Source organism: Macaca nemestrina, chromosome 20 (assembly GCF_043159975.1).
Source record: "Macaca nemestrina isolate mMacNem1 chromosome 20, mMacNem.hap1, whole genome shotgun sequence".
Classification (NCBI taxonomy): Eukaryota; Metazoa; Chordata; class Mammalia; order Primates; family Cercopithecidae; genus Macaca; species Macaca nemestrina.
The window spans coordinates 18,140,167-18,167,484 of NC_092144.1; the positions used below are offsets into that span (position 1 = coordinate 18,140,167).

The following is a 27,318-nucleotide window of genomic DNA, read 5'->3' on the forward strand; positions in this document are numbered from 1 at the left end:
AAGATACTTTACCAGAGAGGAAGCGGACGCCTGGGGTTAGGAAATTAAGGCCCATAAACCAGTAGCTTACCTGGGATTTAAAGTGTCAGAAGACTTTTCATTGAGTACCTACTATATGAGGCATCATTCTCTCCGTGCGGAAGATCATAATGAAACAGGCCAACCCCCTGTCCTTATGGAACTACATGTTAAGAGAGTGACTGGTAGTTCATTTATTCCTCTCATATATATACATATATATAAAGAGAGTGTATATATATACACACACACACACTCCCTATCTATATATAATAGAGTAACTAGTAGCTCATTTATTCTTATATATATAAATAGTGTGTATATGTATGTATATATACATACTGTCTATCTCTCTATATATATAATAAAGTGACTAGTAGCTCATTTATTCCTCTCATATATACAGTGAGATATATAATATACACCATATATATATCTTTTTTTTTTTTTGAGACGGAGTCTCGCTCTGTCGCCCAGGCTAGAGTGCAGTGGTGCAACATTGGCTCACTGCGGCCTCTGCTTCCTGGGTTCAAGCAATCATCCTGCCTCAGCCTCCCGAGTAGCTGGATTACAGGCACGCACCATGCCCGGCTAATTGTTGTATTTTTAGTAGAGACTGATTTCACCATGTTGGTCAGGCTGGTCTCGAACTCCTGATCTCAAGTGATCCGCCCGCCTCGGCCTCTGAAAGTGCTGAGATTACAGTCGTGAGACACCACGCCGGGCTCCATTATATACATACATATATATATGTGTGTGTGTATATATATATATCAGCAGCAACCATATTTCATATGAGAGGAATAACCAAGCTACTAATCACTTTATTAATATATATTAACATATATAAATATATATTAACATATACACACACATACGATCTCTGTCACCCTGGCTGGAGTGCAGTGTTACAATCATAGCTCACCGCAGCCTCAAACTCCTGGGCTCAAGTGATCCTCTTGCCTCTACCTCCTAAAGTGCTGGGATTTCAGGAAAGAGCCACCTTGCCCAGGCTTCCTATCCTACCTTAATGGCAACAGAAACCCTAGGCTCAGAGAGTTTAAGTCACCTGTATAATTTATTTTTTATTTATTTATTTATTTTTTTGAGATGTGGTCTCGCTCTGTTGCCCAGTCTGGAGTGTAGTGGTGCGATCTCGGCTCACTGAAAGCTCCATCTCCCGAGTTCATGCCATTCTCCTGCTTCAGCCTCCCCAGTAGCTGGGAATACAGGCACCCGCCACCAGCCCAGCTAATTTTTTGTATTTTTAGTAGAGACCGGGTTTCACCGTGTTAGCCAGGATGCTCTCAGTCTCCTGACTTGGTGATCCGCCCGCCTCGGCCTCCCAAAGTGCTGGGATTACAGGCTTGAGAAACCGCGCCTGGCCTACCTCACTTGTATAATTTCACACAGCTGATAAGTGGTTAGCTCTAGATTCCACCACACACCATGTGCTTCCTGTTGTTTTGCTGTATATGTCCACTAAATAATAATCATAGCAAAAATAGTAATTGTATAATGACAGCGGCAGAGGCATCAGGAACAGCAGCAACCATCATTTCCAAGTGTCAGGCCCAGTACCTAAGACTATCCCCATTCATTTATTTTTACTTATTTTTGAGACAGGGTCTCGCTCTGTCACCCAGCCTGGAGTGCAGTGGTGAGAACCACCACACTTAGCTAATTTTTTTTAGCTAATTTTTTTTTTTTATTTTTTGAGACGGAGTCTCACTCTGTCGCCCAGGCTGGAGTGCAGTGGCACAATCTTGGCTCACTGCAAGCTCCGCCTCCTAGGTTCAAGCGATTCTCCTGCCTCAACCTCCCAAGTAGCTGGGACTACAGGCTCGTGCCACCACACCTGGCTAATTTTTTGTATTTTTAGTCGAGACGGGGATTCACCGTGTTAGCCAGGATGGTCTCGAGTTCCTGACCTCGCGATCCGCCCGCCTCGGCCTCCCAAAGTGCTGGGATTACAGGCGTGAGCCACCGCGCCCGGCCTAAGTTTTGTATTTTTTGTAGAGATGGAGTCTCACTCTGTTTCCCAGGCTGGTCTCGAACTCCTGAGTTCAAGCCGTTCTCCCGCCTCAGCCTCCGAGTGTTTGGGATTACAGGTGTGACCACCGCGCCGAGCCCCACCCCCTTATTAAACCAATGCACAGGGAGCATCTACTATGTGCGAGGCACCCCCCATTTTACAGATGGGGAAACTGAGTTCCAAGCAGCTTTTGCCAGGAGTGGGAGCGCGTCGTCCCTGCCCAGCCTCTCCAGTTGGGCATTTCGAGATCACCTACGTAGGCTATTCGGCTAGCGCTTAATTAAACCGAAACACTGTCGCAGCGACCACAGGTGCAGACCACCAGGTCCACACCACCCGCCGCCCGGGAGTCCCCGATTATCAGTTGGGGCGGGACCAAGTCCTCCAGGGGCCGCCGCGACGGCGGTTGAAAGCCTCACCCCCTGCGCGTGCGCGTTGAGCGTCCCGTCGTCCCGCTGGGCACCCGGCGCCGCGAAGAGCGCGCGCGCTTCCGCCGGCGTCGGGCTCGCGCACGCGCACGGCGACGGCGGTGGTGGCGGCAGTTCCTGCCCGGGGCTGCGAGCGGCGGGCGGCTTCGAGGGGAACTGAGGCGCGGAGGGGCTCGGCGGCAGCGGCGGCGGCTCGGCGCTCTTACATCTCGGTTCGGCTGGCGCCGGGGAGGGCGGTTCGGTCCTTTCCAGGCGTACGGGGACGACAGCGGCAGCGAGCCGAGGCCTGCGGCCTAGGCCTCAGCGCGGCGGCGGGCTCGAGTGCGGCGCGGAGCCGGCCCGAGGGCCCTACCCGGCAGCACCATGAGCGTGGAGGCGTACGGGCCCAGCTCTCAGACTCTCACTTTCCTGGACACGGAGGAGGCCGAGCTGCTCGGCGCCGATACACAGGGCTCCGAGTTCGAGTTCACCGACTTTACTCTTCCTAGCCAGACGCAGACGCCCCCCGGCGGCCCCGGCGGCCCGGGCGGTGGCGGCGCGGGAGGCCCAGGCGGCGCGGGCGCGGGCGCCGCGGCGGGACAGCTCGACGCGCAGGTGAGCGGCACATGGCGGCGCCGGAAGCCCGGGCCTTGTCTCGGCGCCTGAGACCTGTCCCTAGCCCGTCTCGGGCCGGGCCTGGGTTTGCCCGGAGTCCCCCGTCGCGGCCGGGCCTGGGGCGACCTGCCCCGGGTCCTCTACTCCGGCTGGGCCTGAGCTTACCTGCCCCAGGTCCTGCACTCTGCCCGGGCCTGGTCTGATCTGCCCCGGGTCTCCCGCTCCGGCTTGGACCTGGCTTAGTTCCTTCGGCCCCCAACTCCTGGGCTGGGCCGACTTGCCTCGAGTCCTCCACTCGGTTCGGGTCCGAGCTAACCTGACCCTCTTGCTTTACTCCGGCTGGGTTTGCTCCTCCGCCTGGGCCCGGGCTGACCTGCCTTGTGTCCCACAACCAGCCTGGCCTGGAGTAACCTGCCCTAGTCTGAGTTCTTCCACTCCATCCGGGCTAGGGTGACCTGCCCTGGTCCCTCTTTCTCAGGTCTCGGTTTTCTGCCCCGAGTTCCCCTACGGCCTGGGCCGGGTCTTGCTCAGGCCGGATCTTGAGTGACTTCCCTCAGTCCCCTTCCGGGAGTATCCAGGGTGACCTGCCCTAACCTGTCTCTGGCCTGGTCCGGGGATTCTGCCCCGTCTCCCCAGTGGGGGGTCCGGCCGCACTGTCCCACCTCCCATCTGTGGTCACAGCCATCTGGGCATCCCCCCTTCCACAGTCACGGAGCCGTAGGTTCGAATTTTCCCAAGCATAAGGGCGCTGGTCAGCGGAAGATTGAGGCAGGGAAGAATTTTTGCCTCCCATAGAGGAGCACACATTGGCTGGCTATTAAGATCATTCAGGAAGCAGTTTGTATTTTATTTTTTCTTGGATCGCCTGTTGCTGAAACCGACCTGTTACATAACTCCACAACTCTTGCCTTGGAAAAGTTGGGTTTGAGTTTTGTTCCTCCAATAAGACAGCAGTAATGGGTTTACATAAATGCGTCTGCCACGTTGGAAACTCATTTTTAATGATGTGGATGTTTAGAGAAGGTTACTTAGGTATTTAAATGGGGGCTTGGGTTGGGAGAAGTGTCAGGCATGCATTTCCTGGTCCTGGGTGCTGCCTGCCTGGGGTGGGAGAGGGGCTGGGGGGGCGCGGGTTGCACCAGGCTCCAGGGGCATGTCCTCATCATCCTCTGGATCTCAGGTTGCTTTCACTTTAGGCTTGCTTTGTGCCTGACCCCTCGCTCAGGTTTATTTTCCTGACAGGGAGTAACTCCGAGGCTCACCTTGGCACAGGTGTCCCTTGGCATGTGCTGGTGTTTCAAAGCTGGGAGAACCACTCCTTGCTCATCCTGAGTGAGCTCAGACCTTGTCCTTGCATGAGGGGGGCTTACGTGGTAGTCGGCTGAGTCATTCCCGTGGGTAGACCACCCACTTGGGCTTCCTTTTAGCCCCTAATGGAAGCAAGAAACATTTGACTCATTCTAACCCCATATTCCTTAAAATATAAAGTTGGGTGTGAGGAGAACAGGTGTGCACGTATGGGTGGTTTTTTCAGTTTTGTTTACATTTTGTGAAGGTGGGGAGGGAGAGAGGAGAGGTCCCTTGAAGAAGGGAGCAGGACCTGCGGAGGCCCCGCCTCCTTGTAGTTTTTATGCCCTGTAGACCTTTCTGCTTCCGCAGCTGTGAAATGGGGGTGGCAGTTGGATTTTTGTTCCTTTTAAACATAAAGGAAACCTAGTTCCATGTGTGAGTCGACTGTATAGGCTGTCTGTAATCTGATGTCCAGCCTGTCGGGGAGACTCAGGGTAAAGATCTCTGTGGAGCAGTGAGCCATGAGCGTGACAGCGCGGATAGAGGGGTTGGCTGGTGTCAAAGGTAATCATTTTCTTGTGAATCCTTTTAACTGTGGCCAGCATAAAACAGCAAACCTGGGGCAGCCTTTAGTTCTACTTTTGTTTCTGGCATTCCGTTTGGGATTAAGTGTGGCGCATGTCCTTCTCTTTCAGTTGAAACAATTGATTTTTTTCCGTGCACCTGAACACACTGGGCTGTACAAAAGGAGAGCATTAAAACGCTCCCCTGGAGGTAAACATTGCAGTTGAGCTCACTAGAGTTCTGATGACATCAGATGGTTTGTCCTGTGCTACTTTTAATTGACCCAGATGCCCCACCCACCTGTTACCTGTAATTTGGATTTGTTAGTGGGGAATGGGAGTGGCATCCCTTTGCATCACAAGGGGAAGACCGGAGTTTGGGGGCAAGGAAGTCTATGTATATAATTCAAGGGAAAGCGGAAGAAAGTTATCACTTGTGTGGATTGATTTGGGAAGACTTTCCCTGTTTGTCCTCAGGAGTTGGCTGTGTAACCAGCTGTTAAGTTGGGGGCTCCTGGAAGGACTCAGAAAGCTTCTCATTCTGTTTTTTAATTTTTATTTTACTGGGCAAGTGGCAATCAGCTGTCAAGTGCCCTGCAGTCACTTTTGCTTAACAGCTTTATTGAAATAGAATTCACTTGCCGCACCATACAGTTTACCCATTTAAAGTGTACAGTTTGGCCGCTTTTATTTAGTATATTCAGAGTTGTGCAGCCATTACCACAGTAAATTTCAGAACATTTATGTCACCCCAGAAATAAACCCTGCACCCCTTAGCCCATCTGTCCTCCCTTCCCCAGCCCCTGGCAACCACTCACCTGCTTTCTGTCTTAAGATGTGCCTGTTCTGGGCATTTCACATGAACGGAATCATATCATATGTGGTGTTTTGTGTCTGGTTCCTTTCACTTTGCATGATGTGTGAGAAGTAGCTACAAAGCTCACCTTGTAGCTACTCCCTGGCCGAGCATTCAGGAAAATGAACCTGATCGAGGTTCATCCACGCTGTGGCATGTGTCAGCATTTCATTCCTTTTTTTTTTTTTTTTTTTTTGAGGCGGAATCTCGCTCTGTTGCCCAGGCTGGAGTGCAGTGGCGCTATCTTGGCTCACTGCAACCTCTGCCTCCCGGGTTCAAGCGATTCTCCTGCTTCAGCCTCCCTAGTAGCTGGGATTACAGGTGCGTGCCACCACGCCTGGCTAATTTTTGTATTTTTAGTAGAGACGGGGTTTCACCATGTTGGCCAGATGGTCTCGATCTCTTGACCTTGTGATCCGCCTGCCTTGGCCTCCCAAAGTGCTGAGATTACAAGCATAAGCCACCACACCCGGCCAGCATTTCATTCCTTTTTAAGGCTTAGTAATATTCCATTGGTGGAATGGTCCAGATGGATGAACCATGTTTTGTTTATCTTGTCTTCTGTTGATGGACATTTGGGTTGTTTCCACCTCTTGGCTCTTGTGAATAGCATTGCTGTGGCCATGCATGTACAGGTTTCTGCATGGATGTGTTTATAGACGTGCTGGGCCGCATAGTAACTCTGGGTTTAATGGTTTCAGCAACTGCGAGACTGTTTTCCAATGTGTAGCCGCTTTCCATACCAACCGCACCTGAACTGATTTTGCACAGTTGGTTTTTCCTTAATGTCTGTTGAAAGACAAGAGTGTGTGTCCCCACCGGGGTGGGAAAGTGGCAGCAGGGGTGACTCCCTATACTCAGGGCTGGCTCAGGTAACACTCCTTTTCTTGTTTATGAAATGAAACTGGTATTTATCAAAGCCCTTGAGATCCTGGGATGAAAAGCACTGACACAGTATTGCCAAGTGTCCTTAAGATAAAGGGACAGTTTTCGAGCATCCGACCCTTTCCTGGGCCCATCTCTGCTGCCACCTCTCCTGCTCCCAGGACAGTGAAGGTAATTTCAGAAGTCCTTTGCATAATAGCTGGTGTTACAAGTCTTTTGGTCTGCCTGGTTGGAATATTTCCTCTTGACTGTAGCTTCTGCCCTGTATCCTCCAAACGGGAATTAAAGTGAAACTCTTAAGAGTTGGGGCCGGGCGTGGTGGCTCAAGCCTGTAATCCCAGCACTTTGGGAGGCCGAGACGGGCGGATCACGAGGTCAGGAGATCGAGACCATCCTGGCTAACACGGTGAAACCCCATCTCTACTAAAAAATACAAAAAAAAAGAAAAACTAGCCGGGCGAAGTGGCGGGCGCCTGTGGTCCCAGCTACTCGGGAGGCTGAGGCAGGAGAATGGCGTAAACCCGGGAGGCGGAGCTTGCAGTGAGCTGAGATCCGGCCACTGCACTCCAGCCTGGGCGACAGAGCCAGACTCAGTCTCAAAAAAAAAAAAAAAAAAAAAAAAAAAAAAGAGTTGGAAATATTGCTCAGTATTAAGAAGGAACAAACTATTGATACCTGCAACAACATGGATGTGTCTCATAATAATTACTTTTTTGAATGTGTGATTCATCGTATAATTTAATTCATACAAAATTCTAGAAAGTGCCAGCTAGCCTGCAGCAATAGAAAACAGACCAGTGGTGGCTGGACAGAAAGGGGAAAGGGGAGGGAAAGGGCTGGCAGGTGACAAAGGGCACAGGAAACTTGGGGGTGATGTATGTTTTTATTATCATGATGTGACAGTTTTATGGGTGTTTAAGTACATTGACATATGTCAGTTTCTAAAATGGCACACTAAACATTTGCAGCTTATGGTATGTCAATTATACCTCAATGAAACTGGAAAGAAAAGTCAGGGAGATATCACTACCCATCCATTCCCATGGCACCCTTTTTTTTTTTTTTTTTTTTTTTTTTTTTTTTTTTTTTTTGAGACGGAGTCTCGCTCTGTCGCCCAGGCTGGAGTGCAGTGGCTGGATCTCAGCTCACTGCAAGCTCCGCCTCCCGGGTTCACGCCATTCCCTGCCTCAGCCTCCCGAGTAGCTGGGACTACAGGCGCCCGCCACCTCGCCCGGCTAGTTTTTTGTATTTTTTAGTAGAGACGGGGTTTCACCGTGTTAGCCAGGATAGTCTCGATCTCCTGACCTCGTGATCCACCCGTCTCGGCCTCCCAAAGTGCTGGGATTACAGGCTTGAGCCACCGCGCCCGGCCTTTTTTTTTTTTTTTTTTTGAGACAGTCTTGCTCTGTGGCCTAGGCTGGAGTGCAGTGGTGCAATCTCGCTCACAGCAACCTCCACCTCCCGGGTTGAAGTGATTCTCCTGCCTTATCCTCCCTAGTAACTGGTACTACAGGTGCGTGCTACCACACCCGGCTAATTTTTTGTATTTTTTATAGAGGCAGGGTTTCACAATGTTAGTCAGGATGATCTTGATCTCCTGAGCTCATGATCTGCCCTCCTCTACCTCCTAAAGTGCTGAGATTACAGGCGTGAGCCACTGCACCTGGCCTGGCACACTTTTTTTTAAAAGGCTGAAAGTGCTACTTGGGTTTTGTGTTTTTGTTTTAAGGCAAAGTCTCACTCTGTCACCAGGTAGTGGCATGATCATGGCTCACTGCAGCCTCGACCTCCTGGGCTCAAGTGATTCTCCCACCTCAGCCTCCCAGGTAGCTGGGACTACAGGTGTGTGCCACCACGTCTGGCTGATTTTTCTGTTTTTTGTAGAGATGGGGTTTTGCCATGTTACCCAATCTGGTCTTGAACTCCTGGGCTCAAGAGATCCTCTCACTCCAGGCCTCCCAAGTGTTGGGATTACAGCGTGAGCCATTGTGCCAACTCTCATGCCATACACCTACCTGTGACCTAGCAGAGTTGAAGGTGTGCGTACGTAGGGCTGCGCCAAATGCTGACAGCAGCTCTGTTCATGAGAAGCCCAAACCGGAAGCAGCCCCAGTGGCCATTAGCAGGTGAATGGCTAAACAAAGCAGCGTGTACATTCAGTGGGAAAAATGCATGCCTATTGGTTTGACTTGCTTTTCTTAGCTCACCTGAAAGTATGAGGTCTGTGGATAGGTGCAGACCTTTTAGGCGGCAACACGCATGTTTTTGTGCAGGTGTTCTGGGTGACCTTGTAGTTGCTGCTTGGTACTGGTCCCACTTTGTTCCTTCATCCTCAGGTCTGCACTGCCTGTTCCCTCTCCACTTGTGGTAGCCTGTGGGAGTCACAGCTGAACAGTCATCTCGTACTGGGATTTTAGTTTGAGTGCATGAGTTGTTTCCCCAGGAAAAACATGCTGTCTTTCTGGATCATAAGGGACAACTAGCCAAAGCTCCTGGCCGACCTGTCATCCAGCCCTCACTCTCCTCCTGCCAGACTTCTCCTGTGTATTGCCTCCACTTCTCTTGAGTGTGTAAACCTGGGCTCACTTCTTTTTCAAGTGGTAAAATTAGGATAGAAAGTTGCTACTGGCCGGGCGCTGTGGCTCACGCCTGTAATCCCAGCACTTTGGGAGGCCGAGGCGGGCAGATCACGAGGTCAGGAGATCGAGACCATCCTGGCTAACATGGTGAAACCCCGTCTCTACTAAAAAATACAAAAAATTAGCTGGGCGTGGTGGCGGGCACCTGTAGTCCCAGCTACTCGGGAGGCTGAGGCAGAAGAATGGCGTGAACCCAGGAGGCGGAGCTTGCAGTGAGCAGAGATCGCGCCACTGCGCTCCAGCCTGGGCGACAGAGTGAGACTCTGTCTCAACAAGAAAAAAAGAAAAAAAAAGTTGCTACTTTGTCTTCAAAGCCATTGTCCTGATGCTGTCAGAGTTCCTGGAAGGATGGCTGTCCTGACTCATCCTTGTCGAGTTGAACATGCCATCTTCTGCTGAGCCCTGAGATTATGACCAAGGCAGGGTGAGTTCCATACAGTCTTGGGTTCCTAAAAGTGGTAAGTTTAAAATTTGCGCGTGTGGCTGGGCACGATGGCCCATGCCTGTAATCCCAGTACTTTGAGAGGCTGAGGAAGGCAGATCATTTGAGCTCAGGAGTTTGAGACAAGCCTGAGCAAAATGGTGAAACCCTATCTGTACAAAAAAAATACAAAAATCAGCTGGGCCTGGTGGCACGTGCCTGTGGCCTCGGCTACTCAGGAGGCTAAGGTGGGAGGATCGCTTGAGCCTGGGAGGCAGAGGTTGCAGTGATCCATGATTGCACCACTACACTCCAGCCTGGGCGACAGAGTGAGATCTTGTCTTAATAAAAAGAAGAAAATACAGGCCGGGCTTGGTGGCTCATGCCTGTAATCTCAACACTTTGAGAGGCCAAGGCAGGCAAATCATCTGAGGTCGGGAGTCGGAGGCCAGCCTGACCAACGTGGAGAAATCTGTCTCTACTAAAAATACAAAATTAGCTGGGTGTGGTGGCACATGCCTGTAATCCCAGCTACTCAGGAGGCTGAATCAGGAGAATCGCTTGAACCTGGGAGGCAGAGGTTGCAGTGAGCCGAGATTGTGCCACTGCACTCCAGCCTGGGTAACAAGAGCAAAACTCCATCTTTAAAAAAAAAAAAAAAAAAAAAAAGCTCATTTTGTTTTTTTGAATCTTCGGGTAGCCCAGGTGTGGTTTTAGGGTGCCAGAACATTGAAGATAAGATGCCATTACCTGGAGGAGTGCTGGCAAGTGTTTGGTCAGTACTTACCCCTTAGTAGACTTACCGGGTGTGTTTTCAAATTGTTAGAAGAGTCCCAGTGATCATGTGAAAGTGTCCTGAGCTGACACTTTACTGTTAGTGGTGAATACACGAAACGACTTCTATTTTTATCCCAATTAATTACCCAGATTCAGGATGACGGGGTGGGGGGTTATAACTAATACTATACCAGGACTAACTAAAAAGAGTTCCCTCTCAGCCCGGCTACCACCACCACAAGAGCTCACCACCATCAGCTGCCACCACATTTCTCTCTTGGTTTGATTGAGGTCTGATGACCTATCGGGGAACCCCCTTCTTTTCTATTTAGACGGAGTCTTGCACTGTTGCTCTGTTGCCCAGGAGTGCAATGGCGCGATCTTGGTTCACTACAACCTCCGCCTCCCGGATTTAAGTGATTTTCCTGCCTCAGCCTGAGTAGCTGGGATTACAGGTGCACACCACCACGCCCAGCTAATTTTTGTATTTTTAGTAGAGACTAGGTTTGACCTTGTTGGCCAGGCTGGTCTGGAGCTCCTGACCTCAGGTGATCTCCCACCTTGGCCTTCCAAGCTGCTGAGATTACAGGCATGAGCCACCACACCTGGCCCCTTTGTTTTTAAGTGTAGAACTTAGTGCTGTTTTAGTAAACTTACAGAATTGGGCAGCCACCACCGCAGTGCCTTGCTGTCTCTGATTTCTTTGATTTCTCTTTCGCTCCTTTCTGCTCCCTCCCCACCACCGCTTGTCAGACCCTGTGCTCACACCCAAGGTCACCTGTTAGGGAGGTGTGTCCACCCCCTTGGGCTGAGCCCTGCCCTGGGGAGGTCAGATACGTGGCCAAGCCCTGGCCCCGTGCTCCCGCCTTTGAGCCCATGTCTGTTATGTTCTTTTGCACCCTCTGTGAGCTGCCGGGGCAACCTCTTCAGCCTGGCCCTGGACTCCAGCCATCCCTGCTGTTTTCTTACTTCCTGGCCTTGCTGTGCTTGTGGGACTGAGGGCAGTGAGGCCAGCAGAGGGAGAGTGAAGCCTTTGACCCCCGCGGTTGCAGTATTAGAAGACAGCACATGCCGCCTGGCCAGGGTGCCGTGGGGGCCCCAGGCGGAGGGGTGGGCTCCCATGCTAAGGGAAAGCCTGCAGGAATGGTGCCTCTGGAGCTGTTCAGAAGCTGTACCTGTCAGGCAGAGGGGTGGGCACAGCACTTTGCTTAGAAGGAGGGAGGGTGGGTGTGGGGCCAGGGCAGGGGCTGGGCTGTGTCCTGGAGCCTTTAGGAGCTGCTGGGGTGCCTTGACCAAGGCTCAGAGGAGGGCTCTGAGATGGCAGTGGTGGGGGTTAGGGGAGGGGCCGTGGTGTTGGAGGTTGGGCGGTGTGGCCCAGGTTGGACCCCGAACGGATGGAGGGGCCACAGGGCAGCGGAGATGGAGGACACCGGGGTCAGGGCTGCGTGTGCACGTGTGTGTATGCATGAGTAAGTGTGTTAGTGTGTGTGCCTGTGGGAACTGCCAGGGTACCGGGTGCCCCCTCCCAGTCCTCACAAGGAGCCACAGACTAAAAAGCAGCACCAGCTCCTGACTGTGGTCTCATCAGGGTCCGTAATTCCCCAGGCTGAGCCAGGGCTCTCTCGCTGGGGAGGCACTGCCCTGAGGGCCTTGCGAGAGGGAGAGGCCTCCCCAGAGCGGCTGCAGGGAAGCTAAAGGGCACATGCTGGGCAGCAGCTCACAACTGAGAGGCAGTTTGTGCTTGTCGTGGTGGGAGTGCTTTCATGGTGGTCGGAATAGTCTAGCTTGGCAGAGAAGGGCCGTGACACCCAGCTATGCTCTGTGGCATTCAGAACCGAGGGGCATGGTGGGAAGGTTGGGTCCAGGCCCTGGCACCAGTGCTGTTCAGGTCTCCGCTGTCACGGAGGGTTCATGGCCTTGAACTCTCCTTGCTGGAGCACGTTCCTTTGAGAGCAAAGTTCTGCTTTCTCTGATACATGGGGGGCTGCTGGGTCCTGGGGTACCACGGCTGGCAGCAGGTCCTCGTGCCTTTTTCTGTGTTGATCAAATAGCAGCTTAAGAGCCCGGTAACCGGCCGGGCGGGGTGGCTCATGCCTGTAATTCCAGCACTTTGGGAGGCTGAGGTGGGTGGATCATGAGGTCAGGAGATCGAGACCATCCTGGCTAACACGGTGAAACCCCGTCTCTACTAAAAATACAAAAAATTAGCCAGGCATGGTGGCGGGTGCCTGTAGTCCCAGCTACTCGGGAGGCTGAGGCAGGAGAATGACATGAACCCGGGAGGCGGACTTGCAGTGAGCTGAGATCTGGCCACTGCACTCTAGCCTGGGCGACAGAGCAAGACTCCGCCTCAAAAAACAAACAAACAAAGAGCCCGGTAACCCACCCGGACTTCTCAGGTCCCATGGGCCTTTGCCAAGGTGGTGTCTAGATGTGCAAGGGTGGCTCATTAGACTCTGGAGAGCCCTTGCGACAGTGAGCATGGCACCTTCCTGAAGCATCAGCTCCTTGCAGAGTGAGTGCAGGCTCCTGGCGGCCCTGAGAGAGGGGGCTGCAGATCCCAGTCAGAGGTGATTGGTCAGAGCCGCGCTGCCTGCACCATCCTCACCTTTTTCAGCACGGGGATCCATAGCGCATAGTTTGCAGCCCCACTGCATCCTCCGTGTAGAAACATCTAGGATGATTTCTCTAACATACAAGAGCTAGTGAGCCCTGTGCCTCTGTCTCCCTGATGTGACAGTTGTGAAGGTTTTCTCTCCGTTTTCTTTGTTTTTTCACTGGTGTGTGTTTTTAAAGCAAGTCTCTTGTGTCATTTCACCTTTGCGTCTGAGGTGGAGCCCTGTGAATTGGTGATACTCAGCCATTTTGACCTGCAGTATGTAGTATGCATTTCTAGAAGCAAAAAAGGGTACCTATTTTGCATAGCTGCAGCGCCATTATCAGACAAGCAGCGTCAACAATGGTTTTTCACGATTGTCTGATATGTAGGGACAGTCGGCCTCTCTCCACAGTCAGATTCTTTCCTGGGATCCTGGAGGTCTGCTCTTGAGATGATGGCTGTCTCTGGGCCCTTCTTTCCGAGCAGCCTCTCCTGCTGCTTTTCATCCGCGAAGCTGCAGTCTGGTCTAGGTTGTTGTCCTGTGAGGTGTGCACCTTCTGGACTGAGCCCTTATCGTCACACTTTGGCTTCTTGCTGCAGGTGTGGAGTGGATTTCATCTCAGGCTGTGGGCTCCTGGGAGAGTGGCTGATCCCTGGGCTGGGAAGGCAGGGGCGGCCTGAGGTGAGCTGGGGATGCCTCGCATTCTAGGCCTGCTGAAATGAACGTCTTGCGGACTTTAGCACACCTGGCTGGAACAAGGGTCTGCCGGTCCACACAGGTGCCATTGGTGAGAGGGGAGGCGAGAGGCACTTCCTCTTTGGGAAGAACAAATGTGAGCCTAGGCAGCGTATTGAAAAATTAAAAAACTTTCCAGGCATCATGCACACCTGTAGTCCCAGCTGCTCGGGACGCTGAGGCAAGAGGATCTCTTAAGTTCAGGAGTTTGAGGCTGCAATGAGCTATGATTCTACCACCACACTCCAGCCTGGGTGGCAGAGCAAGACCCTGTCTCAAAAAAATAAAGGAATGGAGAGCCTGGGGACCGCTGTGTTGGGTGGTGGGACTATGTGAAAGATGGTCATCTCCTAGCAGTTTTACGTGGTTCACACTAATAGATTAAAAGGAGGCTAACGAGACATCACAAATCACGTGCAGTCATTAACTGGAACTTGGATTTTAAAAAACCTATAAAAGACGTTATAAGCATTGGGGTGATGTGTGAATGTGTATTAGCCAACAGTGTGGCAGGCTGGGTGTGCTCATGAGCCAGCTGTTTTGTGGGGATGTGGAGAAAGCTCTCCCCCTGGGGCCTGCCACTCTGAAATAGGTCAGGGAAAGATAAGTGTGTGAGAGCAAGAGGGGGAGCCGAAGTGCGGGGGGATGTGATGGAGGGTGACCAGCAGGAGGGGTGTGGGGGTCTGATTTCTGTAGCTTTGGAATTTTTCAAAATAAGTTAAGAGGAAATATCAGGGCAGAATCCTTCCAGTTTGGGGGCCAGACCTCCTGGCAACCGTCTGCCTTGAGAGGGCTCAGAGACCCTGCAGCTTGGCAGTCATCACTCTGAGGGTGTGGTGACTTCCTATTCCCTCCCCTTTTTTTCTTTTACAATTTTTAAAATTAAATTTGGCAGGGGGCTGGGCACGGTGAACCTGTAATCCCAGCTCACATGAACCTGTAATCCCAGCACTTTGGGAGGCCGAGGCGGGAGGATTACCTGAGGTTGGGAGTTCGAGACCAGCCAGACCAACATGGAGGAACCCTGTTTCTACTAAAAATAGGCGTGGTGGTGCATACCTGTAATCACAGCTACTTGGGAGGCTGAGGCAGGAGAATTGCTTGAACCCGGGAGATGGAGGTTGTGGTGAGCCAACATCACACCGTTGCACTCCAGCCTGGGCAACAAGAGCAAAACTATCTTTTTTTAAAAATAGAGATGAGGCCTCACTGTGTTGCCCATGCTGTTCTCAAACCCTGGGCTCAAGATCCTCCTGCTTTGGCTTCCCAGAGTGCTGGGATTACAGGTATGAGCCACCGCGCCTGGCCTCCTGCCCTCTCTTTTATTTAAGCCTTGGAATTAGAGAATCAGGGATGAGCCGCTTTGCCTTTTGAGCTTGGCCTTTAGCCAACAATGTTGAGGGCCTCCTGGAGTGCAGGCTCCACCCAGGTGGTGGGTTCACGGCAGGGAGCAGGACAGACAGTGCCCCACGGGACCCCGAGGTGGGGTCAAAGGATGCCTGCCTGAGAGGTACCCTGTGGACCTCACCCTGAGGCTGAGGGAACAGCAGGTGCAAGGCCTGGGCGCTGGCAAATGCAGGCAGTGGTGCAAGGGTTGGAGTAGATGTCTGTGGCCTGAGAGTTTATGATGGCACATTTGGTGGGGGAGATTTTTGAGTTTTTGAATTTCTGTGGTTTTTGTCTGCAGGAATGAAGTGACTTTTTCTTTTTTTTTCAGACAAAGTCTTGCTCTGTCACTTAGGCTGGAGTGCAGTGGTGTGATCTCGGCTCACTGCAACCTCCACCTCCTGGGTTTAAGCGATTCTCCTGCGCTAGGGTTACAGGTGCGCATCACCATGCCCGGCTAATTTTTTGTATTTTTAGTAGAGACGGGGTTTTGCCATGTTGGCCAGGCTTTTTGTTGTTGGTGTTAAGAGAGACAGGGTCTTGGTCTGTTGCTCAGGCTGAAGTGCAGTGGTACCATCATAGCTCACAGCAGCCTTGACCTCCTGGGGTCAAGCACTCCTCCGGCCTAAACCTCCTGAGCAGCTGGGACTGCAAGTGCACACCACCACACCTGACTCATTTGCGTATTTTTTTGTGGAGACAGGATCTTGGCTGTGTTGCCCAGGCTGGTCTCAAGAACTGCTGGGCTCAAGCGATCCTCCCAAAGTGTTGGGATAACAGGTGTGAGCCACCATTCCTAGCCTTGAAGTGACCTACTGTTGTGCTGCCCTGATACATGGTCTGAGTTCTGGAGTGTGGCGGGAGCAACTGTCTCTGGGCAGAAAGCCCCTGTACAGCTCTTAGATGGACCTCCAGGGTGTGGTTTTAGTCGTAGCTAGGTTCATATCCAGAACTAAAAGAGTTAGGGACCAGCTCTGGGGCCTCATGTATGGCTAGGAACTGGAAATTCTAGGATATGTCTTTTAAATACTGTTTCTAGAGCAGAGGTGATGGGAGGAGCTGCCTTTTTTTTTTTTTTTTTTTTTTTTTTTTGAGATGGAATTTAGCTCTTGTTGCCCAAGGTGGAGTGCAATGGCACAATCTCAGCTCACTGCAACCTCCGCCTCCCGGGTTCAAGAGATTCTCCTGTCCCAGCTCCCCGAGTAGCTGGGATTACAGGGAAGTGCCACCATGTGCAGCTAATTTTTTGTAGTTTTAGTAGAAACGGGATTTCACCATATTGGCCAGGCTGGTCTCGAACTCCTGACCTCAGGTGATCCGCCCTGCTGAGGAGCTGTTTCTTGGGCTTCCCAGCCCAGTGGTGAATGCCTGGGGTGAGTACAGGGAGGCCCTGCCCCTCCAGAGCCTCCCTGGTGAGTGGATAGGTTGACAGCCTCAAAGGACTTTTTTTTTTTTTGAGACGGAGTCTGGCTGTGTCACCCAGGCTGGACTGCAGTGGCCAGATCTCAGCTCACTGCAAGCTCCGCCTCCCGGGTTTACGCCATTCTCCTGCCTCAGCCTCCCGAGTAGCTGGGACTACATTAGCTGGGACTACAGGCGCCCGCCACCTCGCCCGGCTAGTTTTTTATATTTTTTAGTAGAGACGGGGTTTCACCGTGTGAGCCAGGATGATCTTGATCTCCTGACCTCGTGATCCGCCCGTCTCGGCCTTCCAAAGTGCTGGGACTACAGGCTTGAGCCACCGCGCCCGGCCGCCTCAAAGGACTTTACTTAGTGGAGTGGCAGCTCTCTGCCAGCTGAAGATGATGACCCTTTTCTCCACCCATCGTGTCGCCTGGCGTGGGCCGTGGGACTTCTCTTTGCCAGGCGGCACTGTCCCCTACTCCTGTTCTAGCTCATTTCATGATAGTTTCTAGGGTCAAATGTATTTTTGAAATTAATGTTTAATCTTGAAACTTTTCAGAGACTGGAGGGAGAAATTAACCCAGAAGTCAGCTTGTGTTGTGACCAGATCACTGCAGGGCAGCAGTGGGCCCAGTGTGCATCTGCACGCGTGCAGGTAGAACGTGCCCACGTGCCCCAGCCAGGCGGGCCGGAGGGGTCTCTGTGGGGTGCTGCTCCCCATGAGCACCTGTCCCTAGGCTCGCACAGGTGCTGCATCACACAGCAAGGGCATTAGGCTGAGGGGCTGCCTGGGGTGCTGGGACTGGCAGTGGGGAGATTTGGTGCCGTCCCTCGGGGAGCTCCTGTCACTCCTCCCTGGCCCTTAATTTTGTGCCACCCTGTGTCCCGCCGCCTGACCCGATGGTGGGGTTAGGTGGCCTATGGGGGCCATGCCAGGGACTGTTGACCATGTCATTTGAGGTGCTGGTTCTTGAGGAGCCCCAGTGGCTATGTGGTCTCCTTGCAGGTGTCCTGTGCAGTTTGTGGCCTGATGACTTAGAGCCATGTGCTGTCTGCCTTTGCTGAACATGGAAGAGGTGCCTTTAGTGAGGGTGTGGCCTGGGTTGCCAAGGGTATCTCAGTGTTCAGTTGCTACTTCATCCTCAGGGCTGCCTGAAGCGATGGGGAGGGCGAGGTGGTGGTGGATGTGGTCGGTGACGTTTCCACATCTGCATGGGTGGCAGCCTTGTAGTATTTGATGAGCCTTACACTGTGGTGGGTCTGGCATCATGGAGCTGTCCTCAGGGCACACTGCTGTCAGTCTGTAAAAGTCACCCTGCTCCTTGTGGTCCTCAGTCACAGGAAAGAAGCATCTTCCTAGGCATCCTGGTTGTGGACATGGATGTGGCTCTGTGGCTAGGTGGGGGTTAGACCAGTTGTGTGGGGGACCGGGGGTACAGGAGGCCACCAGTGGCCCTTTTCTGACCAGGTAGGTTTGCTACAGAAGAGTGAAATTCAGTCAGAACAAGGGAAACTGTCTCAAAGCGGAGATGAGGCCAGGGTGTCACACCAGAGCCATCGAGGCTGGTCCTTCTGCACTGAGTCCCAGAAGCTGCAGCCTCGCTCGGGTGACACTGCGTTCTGCTGCAGGTTGGGCCCGAAGGCATCCTGCAGAATGGGGCTGTGGACGACAGTGTAGCCAAGACCAGCCAGTTGTTGGCCGAGTTGAACTTCGAGGAAGATGAAGAAGACACCTATTACACGAAGGATCTCCCCATACACGCCTGCAGGTGAGCTGGGCTCAGCCGCGCCTGGGCATGTGCTGCCAGGTGGGTGCCTCTGGCATGGGCCTGGGACACTCACTTCCCAGGTGCAGGGTGGTGCCTTTGTGCTGTGACTCTGGGTGGTGGTGTCCTCGGGAGTAAGGAAGTTGCTTAGGCCACGTTCACAGCCGAGGCCTGTTATCAGTCAGGAGGTGGGCTCAGCAACCTCCGACACCCTGAATTCACCAGGAGGTGGGAAAAGTTTTCCTTCCTTTGGCCTCCTCAGGCCCTGGGGGCATTGCCTGGTACCTGTGCACTCACTCACTAGAAATAATTTGTCATGGCATTGGGTGAGCATCTGGGGTGGGAGGGTGAGTGGAGCAGCTGAGATGCCCCGCAGAGCGGTTGCTTCAGGGTTCTGGGGCATCCCTGCCTCCCCGTGCCTTGGCTGTGCCTGGAGAACTGGACGTGAAGACAGTAGTTAGTGGACAGACCTGCATGTTGACGAATTTGGAATTCTCATCTCGAGCGGGATCGTCCCTTGATGAGGCTTATTTCTGTATTTTTGTGACACACAAGTGAGGAAATGTAGATTAGAAGAGGAGAGAAGGTTTTGGCCGGGCGCGGTGGCTCACACCTGTAATCCCAGCACTTTGGGAGGCCGAGGCTGGTGGATCACGAGGTCAGGAGATGGAGACCATCCTGGCTAACATGGTGAAACCCCGTCTGTGCTAAAAATACAAAAAATTAGCTGGGCGTGGTGGCGGGTACCTGTAATCCCAGCTGCTTGGGAGGCTGAGGCAGGAGAATGGGGTAAACCCGGGAGGCAGAGGTTGCAATGAGCCAAAATCACACTACTGCACTCCAGCCTGGGCGACAGTCAGGGCAGGTTTGGGTCTGGGCCCTGCCTCTCTCTCTGGGCGCCCGCCTGGGGCCCTCCCTGCTGCTCCTGGCCCACGTGCTGCCCAGCGCTCCAGGACTGAGGCTGCTCTTCCCTAGGCTTGGTGGGCAGGCACTCTTTCCTGCATCTCAGCTCTTCGCTCATTCTCATTTACAGATGTTTTCATGTATGTAATCGTGTTCTCTTAACACACAGAGATGCCCATAAGTCCTGATGTGGCTCTGGGGAGCTAACAGTTTGGGGTTTGGTATGTGGATTTTCAGAAGACCACAGCCAGCGGTCGGGTGAGGCTCTCCTGAGGCTCCTCGCTTGGGCTTTGGGGCCTGAGCTTCAGGGCGCTGCCGCTACAGGGTCTGTGCCCAGCTTCCCGGGAGCACAGTGCCCTCTGCTGGAGCCCGCAGCTCACCATGACCACTGTGACTGAGGCTGGGTTCCTGAATTTCAGGCCAGAGAGCGGGGACTAGAATGTCCCTGGAGGAGTGAGGCCTCCCTCCAGCAGGACTCTCCTTGGAGGTGGCTTTGTTCCTCATCCCCTCGGAGCTTCTGCCACATACTCAACCCCTTCCCTGCATTCTTGGGTTTGGGAAGCCCTGGTTAACTGGTTTGATTTGGTTACTGGGATTGTTGGGGTTGAGTATGTGTTTAATGAAGAACTTAAAAGTGTTGTCAGAGGAAAGAATTTTACATCTTGCCAAATGAAAACCAGAGAGCAAGCTTCCAGCTGTAACTGTTGCTGTTTTGATTTTTTAGTTACTGTGGAATACACGATCCTGCCTGCGTGGTTTACTGTAATACCAGCAAGAAGTGGTTCTGCAATGGACGTGGAAATACTTCTGGCAGGTAGATAATCAAACCATGCATGTGTCTTTAATCAGTGCTGTGCTCAGATTTGTGTGTAAATTATGGAAATGTTGAAGCGAAGTGCAATATAAAATCACGCTAACAAACCTGGTTTTTTTCCTCCTCTGTGACTGGTTTAACTTGAAACAGATGGTGGTGTGTGAATGCCTTAATGTATTTACCCTTGATTTATTCTCTGTGGCTCTTTTTATTATGCAAGTAGGGTTGGCTTAATTCTCCTTCCCAGTTTTTATTTCGATTTTTCTGCAAGATGAGCTCTTGGCACACCGCTGATCTTCATTAACGGAAGGATGTTCCCAAGGCAGTAACGGGCATCCAGGGGCGCTGGTTCCTGAGCAGGCTCGCTCTGGCCTGAGCTCATCGGAGCTGTCCGGAGGCTAATTCAGGCCAGATCCTGAATCATCGGCTTCAATTAAGTTCACTTGACCGTCGGCACTGGGCTTGCTTTCCTGATGTTGATCAGCTGCAGCTGGACTGGGTCGCTTGTTTTGTGTTTGGGACGGGACCACTGTTCTCTCGGTGCCCAGATTCCAGGGGGGAGTTCGGTGGTCTTGCCTCGGTGGTGGGACTCTCGTCCTGGTGGGTCCCATGCCAGCGGCTCCCCTTCCCTCCGCGCTGCTGTGTGCAGGTCACTCCACTGCCGGAGAGGATGGAGCAGAGCCTGGGAGGCGGAGCTCTGAGGTGCCAGCAAGGAAATGGGGTCTTTTTCTGAGGTTCACATTCTGGAGAAAGAAAATGACCAAAGCCCAGAGGCAGGCTTACTTGCGCTGACACCAACCCCCTCCTGTGCCTTTGGCAGCTGTGGGTCTCGGAGGGTTACAGATGGAGCAGTCAGATCTCGTGGCATCTCTGAGTTAGTAACTTGAAATATGGTGTTATGAGCAAGGTGAGAAAGGGGCTGCTGTTTTTAAAAGATTTTTAAAGAAAAGTATCTTCTGGATAACCAGAAGACATTCTTGTCCCATTTTCAGAATCTTCTGGGTAATTTAAGTGTTGCTATGTTTGCATTTAGTTCCTCTTGTGCAGGAAAAGCAACTAAATAAAACTTCTCTTAGCTGGCAACCCCAGCTTCCGGTCAGCATAGCCAAGAACAGGGAAGTGAGCAAAAGGGCCTCTGAGAAACAGCAGGCTCGAGCCAAGCACCACTGAGCATTCTGTGCGAGGCCCAGGGGAAGGTGAGGAAGCAGCCACCGGCCCTCAGGGAGCTTGGCTGTGACAGGGTGAGGATGCGTGGGAAGACACGGAGACGGCTGATTCTGCCCACGTGGCCGGCAGGGCTCCAGAGTGGAGTCGGGCTTTGGGGATGCCCAGAGCGGCCATGGCCGGTTAGAGAATCCTGGGCCTCGTGGCAGGGAGAAAGGTTAGCTGAGCTGAAGCTTTTGGCAGGAATGGTTTTCCAGAGGGGAAGAGAGAGGGCGCAGTGAGGGAGGCTGGGAGGCCCTGCAGGCGTGTTCAGAGCTGCTGGAGACACTGGAAGAGCCCAAAGGCAGAGCAGCTGGGCATCCTTGTTAGATACAGCAGATAGGCGCTGGAAGGTGACTGGCTTGGCGCAGGGCAGGGTTCAGCCCAGATCGCGGTTTAGGCGAACAGTGTCCTGGCCATATCGCAGCAAGGAAGGAGCCGAGCCAGCCAGGGCTTCAGACACAGCCCTGGGCTTTTGCAGAACAGCCCCCGTCTCTGCTCAGCTCTTTTACTGCTTTTTACAGGGTTTCCAGTCGCCTGCTTACCAGATTTCCCGGCCTGCAGCAAAGCAGGAGGGACTGTTGCTCCTAGAAGTAGGCACAGGGCCTCTGAGGAGTGATTTCAGAAGAAGCCACAAAAAGTGGCGGCAGCGGGGGGTGACCTTGGAGAGAAGGGGCCGAGGCTTTGTGGGAAATGTCTCGGACCCCACAGCAGCCCTGGGCCAACAATGGGTTAAATTAGGCCTGATAAGTTGGATTTAAGAAAGCAGGATCTTTACAAAAGGCAGGAACTATGTGAACCATGTTAAGGAAGTTTTCCTTAAAAGTGGTTCAAGTTGGGATTGATTTTTGTGCTCAGTGGGGAGCTAGTTTGGGGGAGGGCTGGTCCCCGGAGATGCCAGATGGATGAGGTGTGACTGCCTCTGCTAATGGACCGTGAACGGTACCGGAACTTTTAACAGGGGCCCGAAAATTGGAAGTGGTGAAAAGCCAAACTCTGGGTGTTAACCGTTTATCATTTCCTGGTTTCAGCCATATTGTAAATCACCTTGTGAGGGCAAAATGCAAAGAGGTGACCCTGCACAAGGACGGGCCCCTGGGGGAGACAGTCCTGGAGTGCTACAACTGCGGCTGTCGCAATGTCTTCCTCCTCGGCTTCATCCCAGCCAAAGCTGACTCGGTGGTGGTGCTGCTGTGCAGGTGAGCGGTCCTCAGATGTCTCCCGGGGGTGACCTTTAAGCTCCAGCCGTCTCCTCACAAGCCTTGGCCCATCCCAGCCCAGCCCAGCCGTGGCTCTGATTCCAGGGAATTGTGCTCCAAAGATGAGAGCGTTTAGGGGCTGAGGCTTGTTAAGGAGTTGGCAGTGCCGTGTAACTCTTTTGGGGCGTTCTGGCTAAATCATGAAAACAATTCTGTAAAAACAAAGTCTGTTCTGAGTTTTAAGAGTTCAGAGCTCAAGTGCACGAGGAGATGTGATTTATTACTAACAGTTTAAAGGTAATGTGATCACATAATAAAACTCAGGGCACGCCCCTTTGGGTGTAAGGTCAGCATGGGAGGGGGCCCTCCCTGCTCCAGGACTTCAGAGGGGAGCTGGTCCTCACGGTCCCCTCCCGCTCCGCAGGCAGCCCTGTGCCAGCCAGAGCAGCCTCAAGGACATCAACTGGGACAGCTCGCAGTGGCAGCCACTGATCCAGGACCGCTGCTTCCTGTCCTGGCTGGTCAAGATCCCCTCCGAGCAGGAGCAGCTGCGGGCGCGCCAGATCACGGCACAGCAGATCAACAAGCTGGAGGAGCTATGGAAGGTGGGGCTGCCCAGCAGGCTGACCCGTGCCTTCGTGTGGTTTCTGGTTGCGGGGAGGGGAGTATCTTCAGAGACGGCTTGACCCAGTGAGACCGCTGGAGATTTTCTGGAAGGAATTCAGGCCTCTGCCACCTCTATGTGGAGTGACCCCAGGGCAGGGCACCTTGGTCACCTTCCATCCAGGCAGCCTTACCTGACCAAGAAGAGCCTGACCTTGGGGAAAGGAAAGCTCTGGCTGCTGGAAGTTTTCTTGTCTGATGGGGGGTGGTAGGGGAAGGATGGGGCTGGTTGTAGGTAGACTTGTCTGGCAGAGCCTGGACCTGCACAGACAGGTGCACTGCGAGAGTGTCCTGGGGAAAGAGGTTGGGGTCGAGGTTGGCACAGTCAGCTGAGCAGAGGGGAGAGGAGAGGGTGCTGGGTCAAGTAGTGGGTGCCTGGCCTCCCTCAACAGACAGCCCTCACTTTTCCCCACGGAAGCCTTTCTCTGGTTCCGGCTGTTTAGGATTTTGTGATAAAGTCATTCTAGTAACTAAACTAGAAGCTTCCATTTGCCTCCCATTCAATCAGAAATCTCACATAGGAACTGAAGTACAAGTTAAAATGTTTTTTAAGCCGGGCGTGGTGGCTCACGCCTGTAATCCCAGCACTTTGGGAGGCTAAGGTGGGTGGATCACGAGGTCAGGAGATCGAGACCATCCTGGCTAACACGGTGAAACCCCGTCTCTACTAAAAATACAAAAAATTAGCCGGGCGAGGTGGCGGGCGCCTGTAGTCCCAGCTACTCGGAGGCTGAGGCAGGAGAATGGCGTGAACCCGGGAGGCGGAGCTTGCAGTGAGCCAAGATCGCGCCACTGCACTCCAGCCTGGGCGACGAAGCAAGACTCCGTCTCAAAAAAAAAAAGTATTTTTTAAGCATTGTTCAGCCGAGTACCTTTCCACTTGGATTTTCAGTTTGCCAGATGATTTTCATGATTCCCGTTTATATCTGAACAGCCCAGATAATGTCCTGTCCCCACCAGCATGGCACTCACTGAGGGAGCTGGCCCCCAGGGGAAGAGCTGCGGGCCCATGTTGGTTCTGGCTTAGGGTTAGCAGACGTGGGAGACGGGCTTCCCGGGCTGTGGACACAGTGAGAGAAACCGGTGGTCTTTGTGGCAGCCTGCGAGGAGGGTTAGCTGCTCTCATTCACAAGCCGGGCGTGCTCGGAGGAAGCAGGCAGCTTTGAAGGTGCCCTCTGCTGTGGACAGTGTGTCAGGCTGGTGCCTGGGGCTCTGTAGGCAGGTTCACCCAAGTACCGGAACCCTGCTGGGGTGAGGAGCAGCAGCTGAGGCCCAAGCACGGGCTAGGCCGGTGTGCAGCTCCCAGTGTGGCATGGAGTTCCTATTCCCAGGGTTTTCCTTGCAGATGCACCAGAACCCCTCCATGCCACCCACTGTGGCCCATTCTCAGAAGCGGCATGTGTGCTCCATCCCTCTGGTGCCTCTGCACCCTCGTTCGTTTGCATGTAGGGAAAAACAGGACGAGTGTTGTTGTCTTCTAGGAAAACCCTTCTGCCACGCTGGAGGACCTGGAGAAGCCGGGGGTGGACGAGGAACCGCAGCACGTCCTCCTGCGGTATGAGGACGCCTACCAGTACCAGAACATATTCGGGCCCCTGGTCAAGCTGGAGGCCGACTACGACAAGAAGCTGAAGGAGTCCCAGGTGATGTGTGCAGGAGGGCTTGGCCTGGGCTGGGCTCTGACTCTCACAGCTCTCTTCCTCAGGCTTCCAAAGGGAGGTTTTCTCTCTAGGCTGTGGGAGCTGACGTGGGCTGCAGCTGCAACGCCTGAGAGTTGGAGCTTGCGGATCCAGGCCTGGCAGCCTGGTGGTCTGGGCCTCCGCCCTCAGAGCTGACATCAGCCTCAGTGTTTTCTATTTAAATCCAACACATCTTTCCCAGTGGGGTCCACAGCTTTGCCCACAGCTGCAGGAGTTAGACTCGGGCGTGATCCCTGTGAAGACCACATTTAGGCAACGGGAGCCCCGGAGTTCTGACCTCCCCTCCCTCCCTCCCCTCCTCTCTCTCTCCCTCCCTCCCGCAGCAGCTGCTCCCTGGCCACGGAGGCCTCTGGTGTGTGGTGAAGCCTCCAGACGGGATCGGCCTGTGTGTGTTCTGGGGACTCCTAATGGCTTCTCTTTCAGATATGCCCTTGGTGGCATTTGGGGCTGTCAGGTGCCGCTCACGGCGCCCGCTCTCACGGCAGAGGCTTGCTGTAGGGCCCGCCTCATGGGGCCTGGGGCATGTGGAGGCCAGGCCCGGGCATGTGCTGGAGGCTAACCGGGGCTCTTGTTTTTCATGTGCTCAGACTCAAGATAACATCACGGTCAGGTGGGACCTGGGCCTTAACAAGAAGAGAATCGCCTACTTCACTTTGCCCAAGACTGACTCTGGTAATGAGGATTTAGTCATAATTTGGTTAAGAGGTGATTTTAAGTTTTAAAATATTTGTGACCATAAGTAGCATAAAATTCCTAGTTCCACCCTTGTAAAGTGCCCCTTAATTTGAACTCTTCCTGGTGGAAGTGACGGCGCAGGTTAAAATGGCCACCTCTCTCACTTTCTTACCGCAAGACATGCGGCTCATGCAGGGGGATGAGATATGCCTGCGGTACAAAGGGGACCTTGCGCCCCTGTGGAAAGGGATCGGCCACGTCATCAAGGTCCCTGATAGTATCCTTCATGTGAAGAGGGTGGGGTTGGCTGGTGGGAGAGGAAAGTGGGGGGGCATCAGATGGAGGCCACCGTGGATTTGATGCTCGTCGCTGGGCCAGCATCTCGTGCTCTGTGGTAGTTGCTGGCTGGCACTGGCCTCCACTGCTCTTAGGAGAATTGCAGGGCCTTCACCTTCTGGGACAGCTGGTTGTATGGTTGCTTCCCCTCTGCCCGAATGGTGGTGATATTGGTGATGCTGCTTGTGTGACGCGTCCCTGGGCTGACTCTGGAGGTTAATGTGGCTGCAGGAGCGCCTTACCTGGATGCTGACTCTGCACACGGAGGTTCCAGAAGCCAGTGGTCACATGCAGACCCTGTGAGCACTCACTTGCTCCCAGGCCACGTTTGGGAATATGCAGTAACCTCATGGTGACGCAGCCTGCCGGCCACAGTGGAGCAGCTGTAAGGCACAGGTGCAATCAGAGGCCTGGGGCGGGGAGGGGTCCTCGGAGAAGACACCACGGGTCCGACTCGGGCCTCTTGGTGACTGGCCAGTGCTCCTGGGGCCTGACCGTTCAGTGGTGGCCTCCACAGGGGTAGAGAGAGTCATGTCCCACACCCACCCTGTGCCTGACAAGCTCATCCTAAACACGTGAGACTGGTTTTGGGGCTCGGGGTTGAGGGAAGGGTGTTGCCTACCGGCCACAGCCTCCTGGAGGGCAGGTTGCTTGTGTATGCTGAGCCCGGTGTTTGGCTGTACTGGGAGGAGTGTTGTTTCCGTGGAACTGTGAGAAGAGCTGCTATGGCCAAAGCTGGGTTCCATGAACTCTGCCTGCCCCTGCTGGCCACATGTGCAGGAGCTCCTGGTGAGGTTCTGGGGCACGGGATGTGGCTGCTCCCTGCTGGTGAGCGCTGGTGGCTTCGCTGCCGCCCTCTGCATCTCTGAAAGGGGCCTAGATGGGTGGCCGGGAGATGGCCCCGGGGGTGGCAAGGAGGAACTTCAGGCTGGCTGGGGGTGGGACACCGGCTCATGGTGAGGTAGATTCTGTCCTCAAGGACGCTGTCCTTCTGGTTTCTGGTCTGGTGTTGGCTGCATGTTTTTAGCGTTTGGTGCAAAACCAGTGGTGTCTTAAGTAACTAAATTTTAAAACGCCATTTAAAGAGTATGTACCAAGGGCGACCCAGAAAGGTCAGCCTGGCTTTTGACAAGGATGCAAACTTAACTCAGCACACAGATTATGGCGATGAGATTGCCATTGAGCTGCGGAGCAGCGTGGGTGCACCCGTGGAGGTGACTCACAACTTCCAGGTGGATTTTGTGTGGAAGTCGACCTCCTTTGACAGGTACGTCCCCTCCCGTCGCGGCCCCCCGATCCCTGGTTGCCACCCGTGGCATCTTTATGAGCCCTCCCCATCACTGTGGAGTGGGGCTCCCCACCCAGGTCTGCAGACTCAGGACGCTGGTGAGGTGGCCATGACTGTGCGTGTAGCCAACCCCACACCTT

The 27,318-nt window shown here is 53.4% G+C and overlaps 1 protein-coding gene across 2 annotated transcripts in view; it reads left to right on the top strand.

Annotated features, from left to right (window-relative positions):
* Positions 1-2,591: 2,591 nt before the first annotated feature.
* Positions 2,592-27,318, top strand: part of LOC105485314 (UPF1 RNA helicase and ATPase) — a 38,613-nt gene continuing 13,886 nt past the window's right edge. Inside the window, exons 1-9 of one of the 2 annotated variants that reach the window (XM_011747677.2) lie at positions 2,592-3,075; positions 18,261-18,400; positions 20,025-20,114; positions 22,349-22,516; positions 22,941-23,121; positions 24,661-24,822; positions 25,467-25,584; positions 25,733-25,831; positions 27,049-27,157. In XM_011747677.2, the coding sequence (XP_011745979.1) occupies positions 2,845-3,075; positions 18,261-18,400; positions 20,025-20,114; positions 22,349-22,516; positions 22,941-23,121; positions 24,661-24,822; positions 25,467-25,584; positions 25,733-25,831; positions 27,049-27,157 (1,298 nt within the window). In that variant the 5' untranslated portion in view covers positions 2,592-2,844. The remainder of the gene's footprint in view (positions 3,076-18,260; positions 18,401-20,024; positions 20,115-22,348; positions 22,517-22,940; positions 23,122-24,660; positions 24,823-25,466; positions 25,585-25,732; positions 25,832-27,048; positions 27,158-27,318) is intronic. The other variant, XM_011747823.2, reaches the window with a different exon arrangement.